This window comes from Muscardinus avellanarius (assembly GCF_963383645.1).
Source record: "Muscardinus avellanarius genome assembly, chromosome: 7".
Taxonomy (NCBI): domain Eukaryota; kingdom Metazoa; phylum Chordata; class Mammalia; order Rodentia; family Gliridae; genus Muscardinus; species Muscardinus avellanarius.
In genome coordinates, this window is record NC_137793.1 from 76099992 (window position 1) to 76126776 (window position 26785).

The following is a 26785-nucleotide window of genomic DNA, read 5'->3' on the forward strand; positions in this document are numbered from 1 at the left end:
GTACCTGCTACGGCATCCCCAGCTTTTCGCACATGACCAGACTTTCTCTTCCATTTGCAGCTGTCCTTCCGAAGACCACGCCGGGCATGGACACCTTTTCCCATCCCTGCAGGAGCACAGGTGGTAGCGTGATCACCCAGTCACGAAGCTGCTGAGGCCTTCGCAGGGGCGTGTGCGCCAGGAGAGGAGGGTGGTGTCTGAGGGCCACGGAGCCATGCCTTTCGGGCTGAAGCTCCGCCGGACGCGGCGCTACAATGTCCTGAGCAAGAACTGCTTCGTCACGCGGATCCGCCTGCTGGACAGCAATGTTATCGAGTGCACCCTGTCGGTGGAAAGCACAGGGCAAGAGTGCCTGGAGGCTGTGGCCCAGAGGCTGGAGCTGCGGGAGGTAAGAGTGCTGGGTGACCCCCAAGTACCCGCCGCTCTTTTCTGATGCCTGCTGTGGTTTTTAGTCTAAGTGATGAATCTTGTTACTTATTTTATTTTTTGTAGTACTGAGGACTTAATCCAGGGAGGGGTATTCTATCTCTGAATTTTACCCGCAGCCCTATATAATTTTTTTTTATTTTGAAACAGGATCTCACTAAGTTGCAGAGGGCCTTGCTAAGTTGTAGAGGCTGGCCATGAACTTGCGATTCCTCCTGTCTCAGCCCTCCAGGTGCTAGGATTACAAGCGTGTGCCACCATGCCTGGCTTGAATCCTCTTATTCTTACATGGGTTCGTGATGTGCTGGGGTTGCCAGAGGGAGGTTGCCTGAACAGGCTGCTGATTTTCTTTTGCTTCCGTGGGCGAGGAAGTTTGTGGGGCAGCGCAAACGAGAGACCCTCCCTCCCCCCACCAAAGTCATCTTCTCTTCTTAAAACAACAAGTGGGCAGCTGGCATTTTGGCGTCCAGGAGAGGACGCCCACATTTGGGGTGGATGCAGCTGCTTTTTATTTGTTTCTATATTTTCTTCTTCAAAAAGAAGAAAAAGAGAAAAAGCATTTAAAAGAGCGTGATCAGCGAGGCTTTTGGGGAGGGCTTGTCAACAGGAATTTCCCCCCTTTAAGAGTCCTTGTGTCCTTGTTTTCTCTACATCAGCTCTGAGCCTGCCGGGGGGGCTTCCTGTGTACCCTCGACGTGTCCTCACTGTTTACCAGAGACATGGGCCGCTGTGTTGTTTATGCTAATGCAAACCTTGCTTTTCTCAGTCTTTTAGACATTCGGGACAGGAGACTTTGTGGGAAGCCCACACTTCACACTTGGGTCTGGTCAGCCAGCATCTTCACAGCAGCTGGTGGGTGTAGCGAGAGACGGCCGCAACCCACAACCTAAAATTCAGACATTCCTCAGCAAACAACAATGTGCATGCACTTGAGGCCCTGGGCTCCCGTGGGGTACTGGTGTCGCATTGCCTGGGACCCCAGCAGTTGAAGAGTGGGATGGGCATTGATGGACTGATCAGATTTGGTTTCTCTCCACCTGCACAGAGACACTGGCTCCTGAAGGTCTCCCACCTCCCCTCACTCATGGGTCCGTTTGACACTCTCTTCTACTGCGTTGTGCTTTAGACTTCAGTTTCTGTGATCGGGCCATCCTTTGAAGTTTATTTTCCTATGCAGGAGCCTGTCCTGGACAATAGATTTATGTAACTGACACAATATATTGAACATGTATGGTGTTCCTATGTAAACATATGCATGTATGTAATGCATGGGCGTACATTGAAAATAACCTAAAACTTATAAATTGGTCAGGCAGTAGACTCATCTAAATTTTTGTAAAAATTTAATTATTGACCATTAAAAAGATACGCAGTCCTTGTGAGGATTTCTGGTTGTCCTGTTGGATTAACTATGTATTACTCATATGCACTGGGGGCAGTGTAGCATGTGGTTAAGCATTGTAAGCACAGACTCTGTTGTCTTGGGCTTAGGTTCAAAGAGCAATCCTATCACTCATTAAACAGGTAACCTTGGAAAAGTTACTGGCCTCTCTGGCCATCCACTTTCCCACCTGTGAATGGGACCACTGAGGCTTACCTCCCAGAGCTGTTGTGAATCCTGAGAGATACTGAATAGAAAAGGCTGAAGGGTGCGGTGTTTCATTTATAATGGCTCAAGTTTGAATGTCTTATCACTGAAGAAGAAAATATCAAGCAACTCTATAGTACCAGGCATTGTTCTAAGATTTGATGAAACAAAGACAAATAAGGTATGATTTTTTCTTCAAGACATGTACAGAACAGTAGAGGAATCCAGCATTTAAATAAATAAGTAGTAATTAAAACTGAATGTGATCTGTGCTAAAGTAGAATTCAGGGACAGACCTGAAAGGTAGTGGTTCTCCTTACACTTGTGAAAGAAAGTCTGAGCAAGAGATGAGTAAAGGCTTCACTCTTTGAACTGGACTTGAAGGTTGATTAGGAGTTCAGCAGGTAGAAAAAAGGCAGATAAAAATAATAGGTACCTGCTCTAGAAATACTCGAGTTTAGAAGAAAGGATAATCCTGAATTAGAGTCCGGGGAATAGCTGGCATTGAGGCACAGAAACAGGAACGAGCACACGGGGTTTTCAGCACGTGGAAGAGGTTCAGAGGGGAAGGGCAGTAGGGAGGAGAGTGTGGCAAGGCCCACTGGGGGTTGTGAGATTTAACTAGACCTTGTAGCACAGTACTTCCCAAATGTCACATGGAATAATGGAAATAATTGTCACCTTTTGACGTTCTGTATACTGTGAGGGGCAGTTCTATCAACTCTTGTACTTCTCAAGACATGTGCTGTTGCTGACTCTTTCTTAGATGAGGATAGCAGAGATCAGGCTGTAAGCAGCAGGAGCTGGGCTGGTGAGCCCGAAAAGCAGGTGGCTCCGCACTTCTCATGCCCAGAGTGTGTGGTGGGGGAAAGGACTCACTCTAATATGTTTGGGGAGCCACTGTCCTAAGTTCTATAGGAACAAGAAGAAAGAGAGAAGATGGTCCTGTGTTGAGGATATAGCTCAGTGGTCTTGAGGCTCTGGGTTTGATTCCCAGTGCTGCTAAGAAATAAATAAGAATGTGCCACCCAGTCTCCCACAACAAATTTAGCCTCCCAGTAAAACTCAGGAAAAAATATTCAGTATTCTGGAATTGTTTGTGGAAATAAGACACTGATGTGAAATGGAAAGTCATCAAAGCGCTCCAAGGAGGTGCATGGCCACTGGCCTGTTGGGAAGGAAGAGAAGCCAACCTAGAACAGATTGGGGTGGGAACAGAGGGCCTGGGAGAACAGAGGTGTGAAGGATCCTGACAAAAAGTAAAAAAATTAACTTGTTGGGAAATTTTTTTTCACTTGATTTTTAGATTAGAAAAGAATTAGGGAAGACTTTCTGGCTGGGTATTCTATTAAGGAAGAGTTTTTTTTTTAATTGTGTGTGTGGTACTGGGGTTCCTGGAAGCCCTTCTACCTCTGGGCTATACTCCCAGACCTATTTTTATATTTTTATTTGGAAACAGGGTCTCTTAAGCCAGCACTGCTGGCTTTGAACCTGCACGATCCTCCTGTCTCCGCCTCCCAAGCGCGGGGATTACAAGCATGCGCCACCACGCCCGGCTAAGAGATTTAAGAGATAGAGGGGGCTGAGAAAATCAGAATTCTGGTAATATAGCGTATCTGGGCCAATAGCCCTTTTCTCAAATGAAATCTTAGGAGCAACTTTCATCTATAAAATAATGTTTTTCTGGGTACAGAGGGCATGCACATTCGTGTGTGTGTGTGTGTGTGTGTGTGTGTGTGTGTGTGTTGAACTCAGTGCAATCTACTTTTGAGCTATAACCCCAGCCCTTTTTATTTTATGATTTTGAAACAGTGCTTCTAAATTGTTGAAGTTCTCCCTAAGTTGTTCAGACTGTCTTGAACCTGTGATCCTACTGTCTCAGCCTCCCAAATATTGGGATTACAGGTGTGTGCCACCATGTCTGGCTTACAGAGTGGATATTTAACAAATTAATATTATCAGCCTTCTGTATCCATGGGTTCCTCATCTGTGTATTCAATTATTCATAAAAAATATGCAGAAAAAATGCATCTCTACTGAACAGAGGTAAAAGTTTTCATGTCTTTATTCCCTAAACAATACAACTATTTGCATAGCATTTATGTTGTATTAGGCATTATAAATAATCTGAAAGTTGGCTTAAAGTATATAGGAGGACATGTGCAGGTTACATGCAAATACTATGCTATTTTATATAAGGGATTTGAGCATCCTTAGACTTGAGTATCCAAGAGGGTCCTGGAATTCATTCCAAGGGATGACTATATTTAATTGTAGCTTAGGAAGCATATGCCTGTATTTTTGTGGCAAGTCCCTTTGGAATATGTACTGCATTACATTTTGCCATCACTGTGCAAACACACTGGAATGAAGAAGAAACATGTACATACGCTGGTGAGGAGATGGAGCAAGGGAAACTTCATAGACTGCTAGTGGGTTGTCGGGTATGTTGAAGACTTTTGATTATTAGGCATCTCGGGTATCTTCTGAGATAGACACTGTAGTGGACAGATTCAAGAACTGAAAAATTGGAGTCATCTCCACTTCTCCCCCCTCCCTCCCATTTAAGGAAACAGGCAGTAAAGTTTAGTGACTAAAAATATGTGTTTGGACCAAACTGCCCAAGTTTTAGTCCTTAGTAGTTGTGTAATTCTAGATTGTTTCTTAGTTTCCCTGTGTCTCCATTTTCCCATCTATAAAATGGAGACAGTAATAGTGGCAGCCTCCAAGCTGTTGCCACAATGTCACGGTGGCTGGTGCTTAGAAGCATTCACTGTGGCTGTCTCTTCTCACCTAGCCTCTGTGATAAAACCTCCAGAGGCTGGCCTTTCACCCTTTCATAAACCAGCTTGTTTCAGTTTTAGATGGCTGTAATGATTAGAACTTGTGATCTGATGACGGAGTCTTTCAACTCCTTGAAGAGTTATTAAAAATTATGCTGTCCAATATGGTAGCCATATGTGGCTGAGGAGACCTTGAATTATGGCAGGTTTGATGTATGCTAAGTATAAATCATCTCATGTCAGATTTTGAAGACTTAGTAGGCAAAAGAAAAATCAAAATATCTCAGTAATTACTTTCATTTTGATTATAGGTTGAGATGCTAATATTTTGAATATTATCTTCGGAAGATAATATTTTGAATTTACCATTATAAAAATTTATTAAAATTAATTTCTCCATTTATTACTCTTTTGTGTGTGGGATATTGGGGATTGAACCCAAGGGTGGTGGTGTTCAGAGCTAAACTTCCAGCCGTATTTTATATTGAAACAGTCTCTTTTGCTAAATTGCTGAGGCTGGTCTTTAATCTTCAATCCTTCTCTTTCAGCCTCCTAAATACTGAGATTACAGATGTAAGCCACCATAACTGTTTCTTTTTTTTTTCTTTTTCTCTTTTGCAATATTGGGGATGAAACTCAGGGGTATTCTACCTTCAGGCTACACCCTCAGCCCTATTTAGTCTTTATTTTGAAACAGGGTTTCACTGAGTTGCAAAGGGCCTCACTAAGTAGCTGAAGCTGTCCATGACTTTGATCCTCCTGTCTTGGCCTCCCAAACGCTGTGATTACAAGTGTGCACCACCACGCTGGGCTTCTTTTGTTACTTTTTTCTTTTGTCTGTATTAGGAATGGAACCCAGGGGCATTCTACCTCTGAGCTACACCTCCAGCCCTATTTTTAATTCTTTATTTGGAAACAGGGTCTCACTGAGTTGCAAAGGGCCTTACTAAATAGTAGCTGAGGCTGTCCAGGAACCGTGATCCTCCTTTCTCAGCCTCTCAAATGCTGGGATTATATGCCTGCACCACCACCTCTTTTGTAACTTTTTAAAGGTAGTTATTAGAACTGCCGGGCGTGGTGCCGCACGCTTGTAATCCCAGCACTTGGGAGGCTGACACAGGAGAATCGCACAGGTTCAAAGCCAGCCTCAGGTACTTAGTGAGGCTCTCAGCAACTTAGTGAGACCCTGTTTCCAAACAAAATAGAAAATAGGTCTGGGAGTATAGCCAGGAGGTAGAAAGCCTCTGGGTTCCACCCCGAGTACCACCAAAAAAATAACAATTAAAAAAAAAGGTAGCTATTAGAAATTTTTAAATTGAATATGTGGCTCACCTTATATTTCTATTCAATATAATCTAAGAAAGGCAGAGATGGCTCTATTAACACTAATAATAAGTATAAAGAATTCCAGACTGGGGATGTGGTTCACTGGTAGAGCACTTGCCTAGTATTTATAAGGACTTGGTTTTGTTACCAGCACTGCTAAAATAGACAAACCAAACAAACAGCAACAACAAAAAAAACACAAGCATTCCAATGAAATGTATCCTTTGGAAGATAATCTTGACTGTACTTTAAAAAAAAAAAACATTAAGCAGAAGGAGGGATAAACGATTAACAAGATAACTGAGATTCTTTATTGCTAAATTCTACCTGAAGTAGAAAACTACTGTTATTGGAAAATTTAATCTTCTAGTGAATGGTGAATTTCATAACAAACCTGTCTTCCCTAAGGTTAGACCGAGAGTCCGGGTTTTTAAAGGAGCCTAAAAAAGCCAAACTGGAATTATTTCATAAGGTTGTTGGTAGTTATTCTCTATTTTAGCTCCTTTTTCTTTCACAGATATTCATCTTTACTAAAAACTGGGGTATCCAGAATTATCAGCTACAATCGATGTTTCCACATTCGACTATTTTCATAATGGCTGGAGATTATAATACGGCAGAATCATAACATGCATTTCCTATCATCCAAGAAAAGTTAACTTACATTGAGAATAGTTGTGTGTTTTTTTTAAAAAATATATTTTATGTTTTTGGTACTGGGGATTGAACCCAAGGGCATTCATCCTCTGAGCTACACCTTTGAGCTCTTTATTATTATTAATTTTTGGAAACAGAGTCTCAATAGGTACTTGAATCTTCATCCTTTTGTCTCAGCCTCCCAAGTACTGGGAGTACAGGCTTGCAACACCACACCCAGCTGTATAGCTTGGTTTTTTCTTTTTCTTTTTTTTTTTTTTTTTGCTAGTCTTTTAATAGTTGTAACTTTTATGTGATTTGGGGAGTGCTAGATGAATTGAAACCTCTCGTTCTCTCTGGCCCTGTCAGATAATAGTGGATGTCGAGCTGTATTTCTAGTTTGCTTAACCACATCCATGTGTTTGTACGTTTGCAGGGGATTCGAATAATCAACATTGATTATGAATCTACCAAGAATAGACTGTTGGGATATTCTGGTCTTCAGATTTTGTTTGTTTCTGTAAAGATTATACCATGAAATCTTACTAGCCCATTGCCAGCCCTCTAATGTAAATTGGCACCTGTGCCTCCATTTCTTCAGGAATGGAACTTTCAGATGAAACACCTCCCCAAGTCTTTCCCTGCAGGCGTCATCGTAGATGCCAAGGGAGCCCTGCAGCTACGGAGGAGTGCTTTGGTGGCTGTGAGATTTGCTTCTTGAGTCTGTGCTACTCTGCAGTTTCTTTTCCCTTATTTCCATAAAGATACTGGCTAGGAAAATGAATATATGGTACTATTGGTAATTATGAATATGTCAGTTACAGAAATCCCAGACCCAGGGAAGAGGTTGAGCGTACACAAGTTGATTCTACTGTCCAGTGGTTTGTTTTCCAAAACCACTGGAATGTAATTACATGAAGTGCTATTTCAGGAAATGTGAATGGTCACCTTTTGAAGTCTTTTCCCTGGTCTCAGTGAAACTCATGTGCTTGTGTGTAATTCCTGCATATTTGGTTTCTTAGTGGACACTAAGATACTGGGTAAGACAGGCCACCTGTTACAACTTAATGCGTGATATTTTAAACTTTTGCTTCTAGACGATTAGCTCTTCAAAATGCTTTCATTAAGGCCAAGGGTTTAATCCCTTGTCTTTGCGAAGACCGCATCTGTGACCTTACAAATAGCATTAAAGCCAGGCTATGGTACACAAAATTGGGGGGGGGGGGCTCAAAAAATTTTTTTCCTATTAATAGTCAATGTATGGAATTATATAATCTCTTTACACATAAATAATGATCAAATACAAAACACTCCAATCTACTTTTATTAAACTTTAATTAGTTAATTAATTATTTTGTAGTACTGGGGATGGAACCCAGGGGCATTCTACCTTTGAACTATACCCCCAGCCCATTTTTTTTTTTTTAATTCTTTGAAACAGGGTCTCACTGAGTTCCAAAGGGCCTCACTAAGTAGCTGAGGCTGTCTGCGAACCTCGATCCTTCTGTCTCAAACTTCCAAATGCTGGGATTACAAGTGTGCGCCACCATGCCCGGCTTTAAACTTTATTTTTTAAAGAGCAGACTTAGGTACACAGCAAAACTGAGCAGAAGCTGCAGAGATTTTCCATATACCCATACCCTCCAAGCTAATTTTTTTTTTTTTTTTTTTTTTTTTTTTTTTTGTGAGTGTGGTACTGGGGATTGAACCTAGGGGTATTCAACCTCTGAGTTACTCCCTCCCCAGCCCTTTGTTATTTTGAAACGGAGTCTTCCCAAGTTGTTAAGGTATTCGCAGAGTTGCCGAGGCTGGCATCAAACCTGCAATCCTCCTGTCCCAGCCTCTCAAATTCTTGGATGATAAGCAGGTGCCACTGTTCCTTGCTCCTAAATACCTTTATTCCCTTGAATGTGTTCACAGTGTACCTAACAATGGACACTTTGACACTAAAGTACTCATGTACCATCTGCCACTGAGGAAACTTGGAAACTTTTTAATTCATGCCTACGTTTATGCTTCCTGTGTTAAATGCAAACCCTCAAACCAAACAAACCATGAAACTACGCACATAAAAATGGCATTTTACTGTGGTTTTCCTACATGGTTTCATCATAGTACATTTTTAGTAATTGGTTCAGAGATGTGGTTCCTCTCCCTGGGAATTGGTTCTTCTGTCTTCTTTTCTCATCATTGCAATAAACTCACTGTAGAATTCATGGCCCAGAGGCTTTGGCCTCTAAAACTAGGAAAAAAGAAATAGGATTTACTCCCCACTCAGAGGTATCATGAGGACCATCTGGGCCTGGCTTGCATGTGGTCTCTCAGACATGAAACGAGGGTTTCAGGCAGTTACTCAGGTAATATGGTGAGGTCCTTCTGGTCCAGGGGGAGGTGGTTTCTATTTGGAACAGCCTATCAAATTTTTCTCAACCATGTGGCAGTGTTTATCCATGAAGAGCTGGAGTGTAAGCTGGCAAGTCAGTTATGAACAGGCCTGGTGTGGTCTCAGCTGGGCTTGACAGAATGAATATCCCCTGGATAACACACAGGATATGAATTGAAGCCAAAGTTTAGGCTCCAATTCCATTTCCTGTGAGGCCCTGATAGATATGGCAGAATAAACTCCTTCTCTTTGTAAACTTGAACAGAGCAGTGTAAGCACTTTATTCTGGGTCTTTGTACTCCAGAGTCAGGATATAGTTGGAGGAAGAATGATAGAATGTGGTGAGAATGGAGACGGTTACTTTAGGCATAGCTTTAAGGAACAGTATAGGGGTGGGAATCTCATAAATGGACTTTCCTTCCTTCTAGGTCACTGGACTCAGCACTTTAAAATTAGGATATCCTAGCCAGATGTGGTGGCACACACTTGTAATCCCAGCATTTGAGAGGCTGAGACAGGAGGATCGCGGTTTGCCAACAGCCTCAGCTACTTAGTGAGATCTTTTGCAACTCAGTGAGATCCTGTTTCAAAATAAAGAATAAAGAATAGGGTAGGAATGTAGCTTGGAGGTAGAATGCCCCTGGGTTCCATCCCCAGTACCACCAAACAAACAAAAAAAAAAAAAAAAAAAAAAAAAGGAAGGAAGGAAGAAAAAAGAAAGTAAAATTAGGATGTCCTGGCTATGGGTAGATATAGTCTATGTGTTGTGGATAATCTACTTCACTCTACTCTGTCCTGTATTAGAAAAACCTTTTCTGAAGTAGTTATGTAACTATTTCATTGGATAATTGCATGGTGAGTCACTCTGAAATGCTGTGTTCTGTGGAAAATGCCATATTTAAACAAAAAAAATCTAATGTACAAATTAGGTTTTTCCATTTGAAGTGGTTTACTTTGTTATATAGAACTCCAAACTATTATCTATGGCTCAAAGTCATTACTTTACTCCAACTTCTCTTGCACGTCATCGTCCCTGTTTCTGCATATGAGTGTCCATGTGTCCATGTGCTGCATGGGCATGTGGTCTGGGCACAGGTCTGGTTTAGGGACATGGATGAGTGGGAATGGAAAAACAGAACATTTCAAGTACTAGCTTTTAAGCTGTAGGAGCAGAAACAACTGTCAAATGTTTGTAAAGGTTCTGTGACCCTTCATCATTTGAATTTTACTAACTTGAATGAATATTATAATCAGAATGAAGTAAGGACCATAAAAATACCCCCCCAATGTCAAAACAACTTTTAGTGAAAGATAAAAAAAAATCATGGTGAGTCTGTGAAGCAGTTGGAAAGCTTGCTTTCTCTTCCTTCACCCATGCTTAGGAAAGGACTCTTCCAACTCCAGTAGTCATTGCATAGCGTGTTGGAGTGTAAGTTATTATCTCATTTATTACATGCAAACACTTCCAGTCATCAGTATGCAGTGGGCAACCCGTATTTGTCACTCTCCTCCATAAAGGAATTCAATATGTGCAGAACAACCTTGGACTTGTTTCAGACACGTTTGCAGAATTAAGGGCTTAGGTTACCTCATTCTGAGGTTAGCCTAGGCTTATATCATAGATCCCCACGGCCAGCATCAGATTGATGCTCCAGTGACCCATAAACACCTATAATGAGATCCTCAAGAAGGGTTTAGGGGAGCCACTGCTTTGCGGTTATTTTTCTTACACACTCTAGGTTGTTAGTTATTTATAGATGCTCTAGCTTCCAATTTTTGCTTGCTTTTCCTCATTTACTTTTAGGCAACCTCTGTTCTCTATCTAGTTCTGTGTGTCAGCTCTCTGGCACCATAGCAACTACCTGAGATAATCAACTTATAAAGAGAGGTTTCGGTTCATGACTGATGGGCCCTGTTGCTTTGGGCCTATGGCAAAGCAGCACATCATAGCAGCAGTACATGACAGCAAATCCGTGTACCTCATGGTCAGGAAGAAAAAAAAAAAAAAAAAGAAGAGGTGGAAGTGGCTAGAGTCCCATAGTTCCCTTCAAGGGTATGCCTCCAATGATCTAATGATGTAGCACTAGTCTCCACCTCTTAAAGGCTCTACCACCTCCATTATGGCCTTTTAGAGGACATTCCAAATTCAAAGTATGGCAATTAGGATACTAGTGTTAATAAAAGCCTCTGGAGGCCTGCCTGCTTCCATTCACTAGTGAACAGCACAGCTACTCCTAACAGCCTAGCACCAGCCAGAAGGTACCATTTACAAAGCAGCTACTTACCATGTGTACACGGGTGGCAGGCATTGTCTAACTTTTACTCCTTATAGCCTGTGGGTAAGAATCCTAATCATTCCCATTTTACAGATGAGAAAGCGCTGAGAGTCACCACGGGCCGGGGTGGGGGTAGAGGGACCACTCAATAGTTTGTATTAAGTTTCTGAGCTGTGGAGTCCAAATGCTGGGGGACAACTGGCTTCAAAGCCCGTTTGCTTTCTGTTGTGCCACTTTCTGTTTCCTCTGTGTCATCACACACGGTGATGCAGCTGATGGTCACCCTAAAACAAGGAACTGAGCAATAGGGTCAGAATTCACTCACGCAGGTTTGTCTGAGTTGATGGGAGTATAACATTGGCTGTGTTTGTTGGCTTTATGCAGCTTGATGTTTTAGTTAGCTTTTCTGTCGCCATGACCAAAATACCTGACAAGAACAACTTAGAGGAGAAAGGTTTACTGGGGCTCATGGTTTCAGAGGTTCAGTCCATGATTGGCTGGCTTCAAGGCAGAAGCATCATGTGGCAGGGGGTGGCAGAAGGAAGTTACCCAGCTCATGACAAAGGGGAAGCAGAGAGAGATAGAGATAGAGAGATAGAGAGAGAGAGAGAGAGAGAGAGAGAGATTGTTTGATTGACATTTTGCATCAGAAGAAGGGTCCAGAAGAGAGAGATTGTATCACAGGAAGCGTTCCTAAAGTCACATCCCCAGTTACCTACCATCTCCAGCCACAACCCAGCTTACCATACAGTGTGAGTCCATTTAAATTGTTAACTCACCAATGGCTTTATCCACTGATGAGATTAGAGCCCTGGTTTATTTGCACTGCTAGTATGTGAGGTTTTATGAGTGGTATTCTATATCCAAACCATAACACTTGAGAAATGTATGGATTTCTGATGTGGAACTTGCCCTTTGGAACATCATAGAAGAAAGCCTGTGGGATCATTGTACCCATCTGAATGTAAAGCTTTTTTACATTGTCCTTTTAAAGCACCTGCATCTGAAGCTCTTTGTAGGCAGAGACACATCTGGTTTTCTTACAAAGTCAGAGTGAAAGCTTCATTAGAGATTTTTGGTATGGTCATGGCAGGGATTGATCTTTGGTAAATTGAGGGGGCAGGCAGCTGGAGGGGAACATCCATGAAGGAATGCCTTGGGAAATTAAACGTTGCAATGAAAACATTCTTTTGAAGGCACATTTCCAGGTGTGCTGTAAACCATTGTAGGCTATAATTGAAATATAAAAGAATCTTCAAAAGCATTGATCTGTTTTTTGGTGACTATTGTGCTAATCCTGAAATCCTAGCATGAATTAATGTAAAGAGGGGATTTGGTGCATAAAAGTACCTGTTTTAATCATTTAGCATGTTATTCAAAACTAAACCAGTTGAGGCTTCAAGTCTAAGGGTGAAAATCTCACTTTCATCTATCAAATCCTACTGTAATCTGCCAAGAACAGCCACCAGGGGCTCCTGGGGCAGCTGTGGAGTGGAGGGCCTTCCACTCTCAGCGCTCTTATTTAGGCATATTTTCTGCAGTTCATGTATAATAAAGTGACAGGCTGGTGCTTTTAAAGTACTTCATTAAAGTTCCAAGAGCATAAATACATTGTTGGTTAAAATCTGGTACTGGATAGAAATAGTCTAATTGCAGAAGCTTCTTGTTGGCCAAAGATTTTGTCTTTGTAGTTGGGTAAAAATTTTCTCTGCAGCAGATGCAAGAACTGTGTTGGTTTTTGCTGTCATGCTTCATGTGAGATCATGAGATGCTGAGGGCACACAGGAAAGCCAGCCTCCAGGTCTTAGGAAACAAGACAGCATTATCCCCATCCTGTATCCTTACATGTGCACCAGAACCCACACGCACAGCTGCCAGCACTGAGTGACAGTGCTGTGTCTGGATGCTCCATGTAGGTTACAGTGGATACACATGTGATTTCTTTTGATTTGTGCCAATGTGAGAAAATAAGAATGGATCTTTGTGAACAGGCTGGAAAACAGAAGGGGAAGCAGGCTCTGGTGTCTTATATTTTGCATGGTCTTGGGGATGCTTGTGCTCAGCATGACCTGATGCAATGTTATCCTTCTATCTAGACGCACTACTTCGGCCTTTGGTTTCTCAGCAAGAGCCAGCAAGCACGGTGGGTGGAGCTGGAGAAACCTCTGAAGAAACATCTGGACAAGTTTGCTAATGAGCCTCTGCTTTTCTTCGGAGTCATGTTCTATGTGCCAAATGTGTCATGGCTTCAGCAAGAGGCCACAAGGTAGGTACGCCCCCTTCCCCTTTCATTTAAGGGTGTGGAATGAGATACTTCTGATGGAGCCGATGAGCTGGTTGTCTTAGTTGTGTGTGTGTGTGTGTGTGTGTGTGTGTGTGTGTGGTGGCGGATGGGGCGGGGCGCTTGGGGACTGTTTAGCAGTTCCTTTGCAGCTGGCAAATTTTGGTTGAATCCAAGTGGCTGACCCCAGTGGTTCACTGAAACAGTGGTAAGGCAGAAAGGATCTTGAGCCAGTGTCCAGCAACATAGAGAAAATTTTGTTGGGGATGATGGGTAAAATAGAATTTAATAAAAAGTTACCCATCTCATACTGTTTTGTTCAACCTTTCCCTCAAACTATCCCACAAAATATGCCCCATTGGGCTTTGGATTCAAAGACTAGGAAGGTGACTAAAGGCAGGAGTGGAGTGAAGGAGGAAAATGTTGAGAAGGCAAGAGTTTTGGTTGTTCTGGCTTAACCAGTTAAGTCCCATTGTCTCAGACGAGGGACAATATAAAAATTTAAATTGAGTAACAAATACACCAATGATGGTAACTTCTGAAATAAATACTATGTTCTTTAAATTCTATTCCATTAGTAAAATAGTAGCTACATGATTAGATTGCTTGAAATGTATTTAAATATTCATTTCTATATATAATGAAAATTTATATAAAGGATATATATATATATATGCTGTCATTTATTATTTTCCACCTATTTTAATGCATCAGTGTCAATCTTGTTGAAATAGTCACAGAATTGAAACCTTGGGATATAATGGGTTAAATAAGAGGGGACAAGAAGTCAACAGTAGAGAGGAGACTTGGATACCGGCTCTTTTCTGCTGTCTTGTGGAGAAACCACCTACCCAACTGGAAATGATATTTTCTAGCTGGGTGTGGTGGGGCATGCCTGTAATCCTAGTACTTGGGAGGCTGAGACAGGAGGATCATGGGTTCACAGCCAGCCTCAGCAACTTAGTGAGACTGTTTTCAAATAAGAAAATAAATAGGGTTGGGGCGTGACTTGGAGGTAGAATGCCCCTGGGTTCCATTCCCAATAAAATGCGCGTACGTACACACACACACACACACACACACACACACACACACACACACACACTTACATACCGCAGTGACATAGTGAAACCCATTAATTTGTTCAATAAGTATGATTAAATGGTCGTATTTTTAAAGCAAAAACTGTTGTTGAATAGGTTTTTACATATAAAAATAGAGGCCCAGTGTTAGATCACAGTCTGACTCAGAAAAATCAAGGATTTGAGTAGTCAGGCTTCCTCATGATTGCCATTGGAAGCCCTCTGATATATACAATCACACATTCTTTTCAATTATTTCATTTATTCAACTCCTTTTACTACAAGAAATTATTAACTCCTCTAAATGAGACAGTTTCCACTGGCTTTCGAATCCTGCTTGGATGCTTCACGCAGTCCAGGAACGCAGTTTCAGATTAATAAGTACTTGCTGATTCTCAAATTCAAGACAAGTGACTAGGGTCAAACACAGACTATAAATTAGTATACATTGAGAAGATTGTAAGAAAAATGAATTGTTTTTTACTTTTAAGAAAACTTAAAGCTGCGGTATTTAAATGATCAATATTTGCATTCATAAGCTGAAACCAATAGTGTTTACATCTTAAAGTTTGAGTTATATAGTAAGAAGTTTGGGGGGTGTTTAGTGGTGAGAGGACTTATTTTACTTAAGAATTTTTTTCTAAGCTTATCAAGTGCTATGTGCACGTGTCACCGTCATACTGAACTATAGTATGATGTGAGACTACAATGCACCAATAAAAGTATTATATGTATTATGTATATCTTTATATGTACATTTTCTCTATATATAACTATATATATTTGATCTATCTGTCTATAAAGAATTGCTTTCTATTCAGCTAACCTGGAACATTTAAAGTAAAGATTAAGCTGGGCGTGGTGGCACACACTTGTAATTCCAGTACTTGGGAGGCTAAGACAGGAGGATCTGGGTTTGCGGCCAGCCTCAGGTACTTAGTGAGGCAATCTGTGTCTTAGTGAGACCCTGTTTCAAAATAAAGAATAAAATCGGGCTAGGGATGTAGCTCAGAGGTAATATGCCCCTGGGTTCAATCTTCATTACCGAAAAAAAAAAAAGAGAGAAAGAGAAAGAAAGAAAAAAAGGAAGGAAGGAAGGAAGGAAAGAAGGAATGAAGGAAGGAACGAATAAAGGAAGAAAATAAAGATTAATGCTGGATGTGGTGGTGCATGCTTGTAATCCCAGTATTTGGGAGGCAGAGACAGGAGGGTTGTGGTTTACAATCAGCCTTAGTCACTTAGTGAGGCCCTCCGCAACTTAGTGAGAACCTGTTTCAAAATAAAGAATAAAAAATTAGGCCTGGGGGTGTAGCTTGGAGGTAGAATGCCCCTGGGTTCAATCCCCAGTACCACAAAGAAAGAAAAATAAAAAACCTCGATAATAATAAAGATTAATAAGGAGGGAAAGAAATGTTTTTCCAATACCAGATTTTGAAGCAAATGCTGTCATTTGAGCAGAAGAATCATTAAAGAAAAAAAGCTTTGAAAGGTCTCTTTAGAATTAAAACATTGCATCTAGGTACATAGATATCAGGTATAACCAACTTTATATGGCAAACATGTGGATTAGTGCAAGGACAGTGTGTTTCCAGCATTGCAAAAATTTCCGTTGCCCCCAAGGGGCCCCCAAACTGGAATGTGCCAAGGGGTGTCATAACAAGTGAAAGACTTAAGCCAGGGAGGTGGAGAAATAAGAGAAAAAGGGTGTTGTAAATAAAGGAAAGTTGATAGCAGGAGAAAGCAAAGCAAAAGAGAATTCCATCTACTTGGACAGTTTGAGGGCCACCAACAACGACCCAGGTGTAATTTCACGAGACATGCCATGAGTTGCAGGAACATGGGCTGTGTAAAGCAAAAGCAAAGCTGGTTTAAATAGAATAGCATTTTTAAATGCTGGGGTTTTCTAGGCTTGGTGTCAGAGATGAAAAGATGAACTACACCCCAGGTGGAGACTACTACTAATAGTCAGCAGGAGCTTGTGGGAATCTGAGCCTTTTTGGGAGGTTTTAGAAGCATCCCAGGTTAGAACTGAATGTTGAAACTGCCTTCTAGGCAGAGCCCCAGGGGAAGCAGTGGAGGAGGGGCTGGATTCCAGCAGCATGTCTCACTGAGGAGCAGCATTCATTAGGAGCCAGTTAATGACTGACTCTCCAGAGCCCTAAGAGTTACCAGGCATCTCAGGTGGAGATGGGCTCTGGCATCCCCCAGAGCACCTGGGATCTGTGGTGTCTGACACACAACAGTTCTGTCTTTGTGATGCTTCGCAGAGTGAGATATTTGCATAGATTAGCAATAGAAACCTGTCTCTCATTTGTGGGCCGCCCTTTGGAGGAGGCAGCCATTGGGCCATCTGTGCTTTTAAAAAATAAGCCTTTGTCTGGAGTGAACCAGCCTTGTTTGCAGCCACACATGTTTGCCTTGGTTAGCTTCTTCTGTCTGAGAGTAAAACAGGTTCCATAGCATTAGTCATGGCTAGCTATTTCTTTTCTCTGAACAAGTACAAGGAGGCTAGAATTAATACTATGGAGTTTGGGGTGCGTTCACATACATACACACATACATATGGGCATACATGTCTACATATGTAATCTTAGGACACATGCATGTGGGGGGTATGTTTAAAAGATGTCTGTTTCACTTCTGGTACCCAGACAGTCCCACCTGTGGAAACTTGTTAGGGTAATATGTTACCTGAAGCCAAGCCAGGGAACCTTCCTGGATCCTGGCTGGCTGGATTCAGCCGCCCATCCACATAAGCAAACAATGTAAAAAATGAAAAGTGAATTGATGAAAAAGCTGAACTGGGGAGAAACAGCTAGATTGTTTCCCTGCAGGACATATAGAAGCAGACAAAAGCCATGCGATACACATGCTAGCCACACATGTTAGTAGAGCCCTGCTGGGCTGGGGGTAGTTTTTAATTGTGAGCATGATACAGGAGCTTTCTGTATCAAAGTGTGTTCACAACAGCAAAACAAATATTTGAGATTGATGTTGATTAAAAACTGTATGATAAGGTGACTGGTTTTATTAAAATTACCAACTCTAATTTGTGTGTGTGTGTGTGTGTGTGTGTGTGTGTGTGTGTGTGTGTGGTGCTGGGGATTGAACCCAGGGACATTCTACCTCTGAGCTACACCCCAGCCCGATTTTTTATTGTTTTGAAACAGAGTCTCCCTAAGTTGTGGAAGGAAGGTCTAGGTAGCTAAGGCTGTCTGCGAACCCAGATCCTCCTTTCTCAAACTCCCAAGTACTGAGATTACAAGCGTGTGCCATTGTGCCTGGCTCCAAATTGTTTTGAATGAGAAAATTGGACAGCACTAGTTTTTCCACACACATTGGGCCTTCTGTGTCTCATCTCAGCCTCTGGATATGACTCTTGGGGAACAGATTTCAATAGTGAGGGGATCTTGCGAAGATAATACGATCATGTTGGAGAAGAAATGGACAATTCAGGCCCTGCCATAAGGTGATAATTGAATGAAAAGACAGAAGATACCAGAAGGAGAATACACATGGGAGGACAAATAAAAGGAGGAAAATGAAATTCTAACAGTACTCCAAAAGTGTGAAGAAAAAAAAAAAAACTGGCAGAAAGAAGGACATAGTGGTAGACAGATGGGGAAATGAGTCATGAAACCATAGGAATTAAAGAGATTAAGGACCGCTGAGTTTGTTAACCTCACTCCAAACTGTAAGATATATTACCTTGGGGCTTTAAAATGTTAGTTTTCCCCCTTTGGTTAAAATGACTCAAGAGATGGGACAACCATAATTTTTTCCATTTTGCTTTGCTTCTCATCTGACTTTTGCCAGATTTTTCTGCTCAGTGGAGGGACTCCTGCGAGCTGTTCATCTTCCCCCATTTTATCCTCCTGACTCAAAGGAAATATTTTTGTAATGTGTTTTAATGATTTGCATAGCAACAGGCGGTTATAAACACATGGTTTTCAGATTTTTCTGGACGACCAAACGAGAGCGAGAGAGGGGGGCTGGAGGGAGGGAGGGAGAAAAGATGTTTTGTCAGAGATAGAGAAGTTCTTAGTCAAACAGAGGGATCCTTCATAATAGCTAGGGGAAGTCAGAACACTATTGGCTGCAATCACTGCCTTTACTTTAGATGTGGGTTTTTTTCCCCAAGTCTTCCTCAAAAGTCTCTCTTTCTTTTCCAATACTGAGGAACATAGTTTTAAGAGAAGAAAGTGATTTTTGAGGAGTGAATTTTGGAGTCAAAGTATCAGTTGCAGTCTCTGAAATTTCTAATTCCAGGACACTTTTTTTTTAATCTTTTTACCAAAACACGTTTGTCTTTGCATTACACACTGATAGCATGCTGTTTGCATAGCGCAGGCATGCTTTTTACTGTCCAAATGAGGTCAGATCACATTTCTTCCTTTTCCAGGACTTGTTGGTGGCTTGCCTGTTGGGTTGGAGCTGTCTGCCCTATAAATGGTGAGCCTTCTGTAGAATTCACATAGTGTCACCACTACCGTGGCCAACACGGTCTCTCTCCTTGCTGAGGACAGTCTAGTGCACTACTGTAAACTGGTGGAAGCCCCAGGGCCATAGGACGTCCCAGTTACTCTCCATCTCCCAGGGATCCTCTATGTTTTCTGAGCTTTCAGCCACTGTGGGTCTGCCCTCCTTCCTAGGACCACTCTTCTCTATGTCTCCCAGTTTCTCCAAATCACTAGAGGATGAGACTTTGTACTTGTCTGCTGGGGAACACTGCCTAGAAGTTATAGAAGTATCGAATAAGAAGTTTGGGAGGTGTCTAGTGGTGAGAAAGGGCTTATTTTACTTTAGAATTTTTTCCTAAGCTTATCAAGTTCTGTGTGCATGTATGTCACTATCATTCAAAACTACATTATGATGTGAGATTACAGTGCACCAATGAAAATATTATATATGATATACATATTCTTCAACGTTACAGGTGGTTCTTGTGTGGGAAGAACCAACTGGACAAGCTGTCTTTGAGCCAATTAGGAATTAATATACCCACATTGAAAGTTACACTGTTTAGGTACCATAAAGAGGGTGAATGCATTCTTTGGTGACAGTGAGTGACAAAGGAGTTAAGTGATTGTATTTATTTTTTATTTTTTACTTTTTATGCTTTCTACCTCCGGGCTATACTCCCAGACCTACTTTATATTTTTATTTGGAAACGGGACCTCACTAAGGTGCTGAGAGCCTCATTAAGTAGCTAAGGCTGGCTTCAAACCCATGTAATCCTCTGTCTCAGCCTCCCAAGTACTGGGATTATAAGCGTGCACCACCATGCCTGGCCTAGGTGATTTTATTTTTAGACTATGATAGGGACGAGCCCTTTTCTCAAGTTGATGGCAAAGCCAGGTTAGGTGAAGTCTTACATTCCCATAAGAGTCAACATGATGTTTTCTGTGTTTTCATTAAAAAAAGCTGAGTTTCAGGAAGTAGTTCTACTAACTGTACACAGTTTTGTTCACCTTTCTTTTTTTCTTCTTCCCTTTCTCCCTCTCTCTCTCTCTCTCTCTCTCTCTCTCTCTCTCTCTCTCTCTCTCTCTCTCTCTCTCTTTTTCTCTCTCTTTCTTTCTTTCTTTCTTTCTTTCTTTCTTTCTTTCTTTCTTTCTTTCTTTCTTTCGTGTATATGTGTTACGAGGAATTGAACTCTGGGTGTTCTACCTCCAGTCTACATTTCCAGCCCTTTAAATTTTTTTTTAAACAGGGTCTCAGTAGATTGTTGAGAGTCTCCTTATATTGCCAAGACTATCATCAAACCCACAGCCTTTTTTGGCTCACAAGTACTGGGTTCACAGGTGTGAGCCACCACTCACCAAACCTGGCTACTTTGTTTTCTTATAAATACTACTGCTCTCCCTCTTAGACTCTTGAAGTGTGCTTTGTGCGCCCTTGCAAAGAAGTTTTCCTTCAACCAGTGTTCAAGCTGTCTCCTTTAAAAGCCCTAATTATGGTAATGTTTGCCTTCTCTTTTATAACACCCTTTATTTTGTTCCTCTCTGGTTCTTTTATTATTTTGAAATGTCACTTTAGTGGATATTCAAATTTTACCCATGAGCTTAGAAATAGGGATTCCCTTCAAGTCAGACTTAAAATTCAGCATGAATTCCCCACTGAGTATGGTAAGCCCCCCTCCTGGCTGGTGAATGGGAACTTGTTCTCTCTCCTCTGGTTATTGAGAAAGGGGTTGTTTCTGCTTGGCACTGTAGATATTTTAAGATGCAGTTGATAGCAAGATCTCATCTACATTCTGCATAGTGACTGTAATGTATGATGAGAAAAGAGAGGGAAAAGAGTGTCCAGAATAATCAGAGCAGCCTCTAGGGGAAGAATTGCTCTAACCAAAGGGGATTAAAATATTGATAAAAATGTTAGTTGCCATTTGCATTCACTTAAACTTTCATTAAATACCATTTCGTGTTAGACACTGCATTAGTCAGTGGGAATGTAAAAATAGATCTTGATAACCGTTCTCAACTTCCATCCCAGAGAGCTCTATCTCCAAGTAGTTTACATTTACTTTTCATATTTTTTTTTCATCATCTTTGTTTTACTTTATTTGTGTATGTACAGGGGATGAACCCAGGGACATTCTACCTCCAAGCTATACCTCCAGTCCTATTTTATTTTTTTATTTTGATGAAACAGGGTCTCATTAAGTTAAGGGCCTTGCTAAGTTGAGCTGGCTTCGAACCTGTGATCTTCCTGTCTCAGCCTCTCAAGTATGGGTATTATAGGCCTGTACCTCCCAGCTCATTTGCGTGTCTTTAACTCAATGTAGATGTATGTAGATTTGTCCTTAAAGTTTCTGTATCTGACAGGATTGACTTCCTGAAGCAGCCTCTGTCACTGCTTTGATGGAACCCAAAGAGCCTGGCAAGTGGCTTCCAGGACCAGGGCCAGAGTCATGGGTCTGTAAAATGCAGAGTTAGTTTCACATGGTCTGGTGCTCAGAATGGCCCCCAATTGTTTTAATCCTGCATTGTTGCCATCTTAAAATTCTTAATATTTGAATGACAGAGCCTCCATTATGTTATACTAAACTCTATATTAAGTGGCCAGCTCAGGACAGCCCCTGCTTCTCATATGTTCATCTCTCTTCATTCCCCTCTGCTGGTTCTGTTGTTACCTTGTGATTTGTTCTTAGGATAGGTGAATCTAAGCATGTTCATACAAGTGTGATCAAAGAGGAGAAATAAAATTTAAAAATTCCTAGGGAACTGTATGTGGTACTGCAGCTCTCAGTACTTGGAAGGCTGAGACAAGGATTGCTGGTTTGAGGCTAGCCTCAGCAACTTAGACCCTAAGCAACCCCAAATTAAAGGTAAAATAGGGCTGGGGTGTAGGTCAGAGGTAGCATGCCCCTGGGTTTAATCCACAACACAAACAAAACAAAACAAAATCCTAGCTGAACGAAAAGAATTTCACTTTCTATTCAAGTATGAAATTAGAGCCGGCATGGTGGCGCATGCTTGTAATCCCCACGTTTGGGAGGCGGAGACAGGAGGATCGTGCAGTTTCGAAGTCATCCGTGCTGGCTTAAGAGACCCTGTTTCCAAATAAAAATAAAATTAAAAAAATAGGTCTGGGAGTGTAGCCCGGAGGTAGAAGGGTTTCCAGGAACCCCAGTACCACCAAAAAAAAAAAAAAAAAAAGAAAAAAATTAGAAGTGTGGCTCTGATGACCATTTCTGCTCTTGCAGAGTCTGGGGAGATGGGATAAAGCCAGTTTCCTTTAGTGAAACAGATGGATTAGCTTGTCTCCGTACTCAACTAGCATCCTCATGTTTTACTATGAAGTTAATGGAGAAGTTTACATTTTTCTTAATTAAATGAAGAGTACACCATTAATGCCTATTTCATTGTACAAGTCTTCTGATGCATTGAATCACTTCTTTGCCCACCCCCTTAGTTAAAAGCCATAGTTTGCAAGATGTGCAGGTAGGTAGTTAACTCTTTTGGCAACCCATTGCCACCAGAACAAAAAAGAGCAGACAAATTAACCTCAGACTCAGTCTCTGCTTGTCTGATATTTTTTTCCTTTAGGGGACAGAAAACAAATAGTGAAAATAATGAATATTCTTTTGTAATATCACTTGGCATAAAAAATCAGGATTTCTTTTTTTTAATTAATTAATTAATTAATTTTTAAAATTAATTTATTTTTTAAATTGGTGCATTGTAGTCATATATCAATCACATTGGAGTACAAAACTTGAGAGGATATACAAGCACACATGATCCAATTAGCCCTCCTCCAGCCCCCATCCCATTCCATCCCCCTCCCTCCATCCCACGCTTCTTTGGTGATTTACTTTGATACATTTGTTTGTGTACCTCCTACGTTTTAAAGAGTCTCTGTCCTCCAGTATTACATACCCTCTGATTGGTCACATTAGTTGCTTCACTATAGGGCCCTTTCTATAGGTCAACCTTTTCCTGTTGCCCTTTTCCTCCTAGTTATTGCTGATTAAGAGAAGTGTCTGATTTATATTTTCTGCGATATTTCTCTATGCATGCTGCGTTGCAAGTACCGATCCCACTCTTGATGGTCCCAGTAGTGGCCTGGCTACTCAGTGGACTGATCCAGACCTCGCTGGCTCAAGCAGCGGCCTTGCCTCATGGGAGGCCCCAGTTCTGGTCTCGCTGGCCCCTGCACCGGTCTAACCCCTAAGCTGGCTTTGGTCCCGGCCTGGGAGGCCGCAGGAGTGAACTTGCCTCATGCCAGGCTCCGATGCTGGCCATTGGCCCCTGCACCAGCCTGACCCCTTGGCAGGATTCCAATCCCGGCCTCGGAGGCCCCAGCACCGGCCTAGCCTCATGGCAGGCTCCAATGCCAGCCTCGTTGGCCCCAGCACCGGCCTAACCCCTCGGCAGGTTCCGTTCCTGGCCGAGGAGGCCCCAGCACTGGCCATGTCTCACGGCAGGCTCCGATGCTGGCCTCGCCTCACGGCAGGCTCCGATGCCGGCCTCGCTGGCCCCAGCACCAGTCTAGCCCTTCGGCAGGTTGTTATCCTGGTCTCGGAGGCCCCAATACCGGCCTTGCCTCACGGCAGGCTCCGATGCCGGCCTCGCTGGCCCCAGCACCTGCCTAACCCCTCGGCAGGCTCTTATCCCAGCCTCGGAGGTCCCAGTACTGGCCTTGCCTCACGGCAGGCTCCGATGCTGGCCTTGCTGGCCCCAGCACCGGCCTAACCCCTCGGCAGGCTCTTATCCTGGACTCAGAGGCCCCAGTACCGGCCTTGCCTCAAGGCAGGCTCCAATCCCGGCCTCGGAGGTCTCAGCACCGGCCTTGCCTCACGGCAGGCTCCAATGCCGGCCTCGCTGGCCCCAGCATCGGCCTCACCCCTCAGCAGGCTCCAATCCCGGCCTCGGAGGACCCAGTACCGGCCTTGCCTCATGGCAGGCTCCGCTCCGGTGCCGGCCTCGCTGGCCCCGGCACTGGCCTAACCCCTCAGCAGGCTCCGATCCTGGCCTCGGAGGCGCCAGCACTGGCCATGCCTCACGGCAGGCTCCGATGCTGGCCACGCTGGCCCCAGCACCGGCCTAACCCCTCGGCAGGCTCTTATCCCGGCCTTGGAGGCCCCAGCACCGGCCTTGCCTCACGGCAGGCTCCGATGCCGGCTTCGCTGGTCCCAGCACCGGCCTAACCCTTGGCAGACTCTTATCCCGGCCTCGGAAGCCCCAGTACCGGCCTTGCCTCATGGCAGGCTCCGATGCTGGCCTCGCTGACCCCAGCACCGGCCTAACCCCTCGGCAGGCTCTTATCCTGGCCTTGGAGGCCCCAGTACCGGCCTTGCCTCACAGCAGGCTCCGATGCCGGCCTCGCTGGCCCCAGCACCGGCCTAATCCCTCAGCAGGTTCCGGACCCGACCTCGGAGGCCCCAGCATAAGCCTTGCCTCATGGCAGGCTCCAATGCCGGCTTCGCTGGCCCCAGCATCGGTCTAACCCCTTGGCAGGTTCCAATCCCGGCCATGGAGGCCTCAGTAGTGGCCTTGCCTCACAGCAAGCTCAGATGTCGGCCACTGGCCCCGGCGCCCGCCTAACCTCTCAGCAGGTTCCGATCACTGTCTCTGTGGTTATTATTTCAAAGGTTCCAGGTGTAATGTATCAGATCTCTGCCTCCCCTGAGTATTGGCCACTGGCATTGCCACTGCTTCCACCGTTTCAAATCCTTCCCAGGCTCCTTTTCCACTCTGAATGTTGTCCAGTGTTCCTAAGCATGCGTGATGGTAGCATTCGACATTTGGTCTAATTTCTCCAAAAAAATAAAGTTGGTAGGATCCGGTTTCTGCTTCTCCTGAATACAAGTCTCCACCACCATCGCGGAGAACTCTTTCAACACCGCATTTCTCCTTGGTCACCGCTAAACTCTCTCCTTACAGGTGATGTCTGAGATTCTTAACAATATAGAGAAATAGCAGTCCTCTTTCACGGCGAATTTTTCCATAAGTTCCAGCGCATTTAGATAAGTTTTGTCTGCATCTCCAGTGTCCTGGCATCCATAACGGCTTTCTTACTTCCTCTCCAATATTTTTCTTTATCTTTTACTGTTCTGGGCCCGTTTTCTCCAGGGGTCTGGCGTGCTACTCGCAGTTCGGCCCAGGGCCCAGAGTCCCGCGACCCGGGCCCCGGCTGGCGTGCCCCGCACGCGACCCCTGCCCAGAACCCAGCGTCTTACTGGGCCTGGTTTCTCCAGGGATCTGGCGTGCTACGTGCAGTTCAGCCCGGGGCCCAGGGTCCCGCGACCCGGGCCCGGGCTGGTGTGCACCGCGCGCGACCCCCACCCAGAACCCAGCGTCTTACTGGGCCTGGTTTCTCCAGGGGTCTGGTGTGCTACTCGCAGTGCAGCCCGGGGCCCAGAGTCCCGCTACCCGGGCCCCATCTGGCGTCAAAAATCAGGATTTCAAAAGGAAATTAATCAGAAACATCAGTCATATTTCAAAAGAAAATCTTCAAGCCGGGAGTGGTGGCGCATGCTTGTAATCCCAGCATTTGGGAGGCTGAGACCTGAGGAACAATGTTTGCGGACAGCCTCAGATACTTATTGAGGCCTTTTGTGACTCAGTGAGACCCTGCTTCAAAAAATAAAAGACTAAAAAGTAGGGCTAGGGGTGTAGCTCGGAGGTAGGACACCCCTGGGTTTCATCCTCAGTACCACACACAAAAAAGAAATCTTCATATAATTTAGCATAATCATATTCTCCCCACCCCCACTGTCTCTCCCTCTTCCCCTCCTCTCCTCCCTTCCACATCCCCCTCCTCTCCTCCCTCTCCCCCCCTGTACTGGAGTTGAACCCAAGGACATTCTAGCTATACCTCTACCCCTATTTTAACTTTTTTTTTTTTTTTTTTTGGGTGGGTTGAACCCAGGGACATTCTACCTCTAAGCCCCAGCCCTTTTGAAAATTTTTAATTTTGAAACAGCATCTCACTAAGTTGCAGAGGGCCTCACTAAATAGCTGAGGCGAGCCATGAACCTAACATCCTCCAGTCTCAGCCTTCCAATTACTGAGAGTACAAGTATGTGCCACCATGCCTGACTTATTTTTATTTTGAAACCTCATCCTGCTAAGATGCTGAATAGTTTTTCTAAGTAATCCTATACTGTCTCAGCCTTCCAAGTACTAGAATTGTAGGCGTCCACCATCATGCTTGGCTTGGAGCATTGTTTATTACATCTGAAATGTTTGATTTGTACTATTTTTTTTTCTTTTTTGGTGGTACTGGGGGTAGAACCCAGGGGCTTTCTACCTCCAGGCTATACTCCCAGACCTATTGTATATTTTATTTGGAAACAGGGTCTCACTAAGTTGCTGAGAGCCTCACTAAGTAGCTGAGGCTGGCTTCGAACCTGTGCGACCCTCCTGTTTCAGCCTCCCAAGTGTGGGGATTACAAGCATGCGCCACCGTGCCGGGCTGATTTGTACTACTTTTAAAACAGGAGTGTTTATGTGCTTTACCCATTAGTAAAGCAAACCTTAAAAATAACAGGTATCTC

General features: G+C 43.4%; 1 protein-coding gene across 1 annotated transcript in view; it reads left to right on the forward strand.

Moving 5' to 3' along the window:
* Positions 1–214: 214 nt before the first annotated feature.
* PTPN14 (protein tyrosine phosphatase non-receptor type 14) overlaps positions 215–26785 on the forward strand; it is a gene marked incomplete at both ends in the record, with an annotated part of 116843 nt that continues 90272 nt past the window's right edge. Inside the window, 2 exons of the mRNA XM_080699263.1 lie at positions 215–388; positions 13515–13684. Coding sequence (XP_080555389.1) covers positions 215–388; positions 13515–13684 — 344 coding nt within the window. The remainder of the gene's footprint in view (positions 389–13514; positions 13685–26785) is intronic.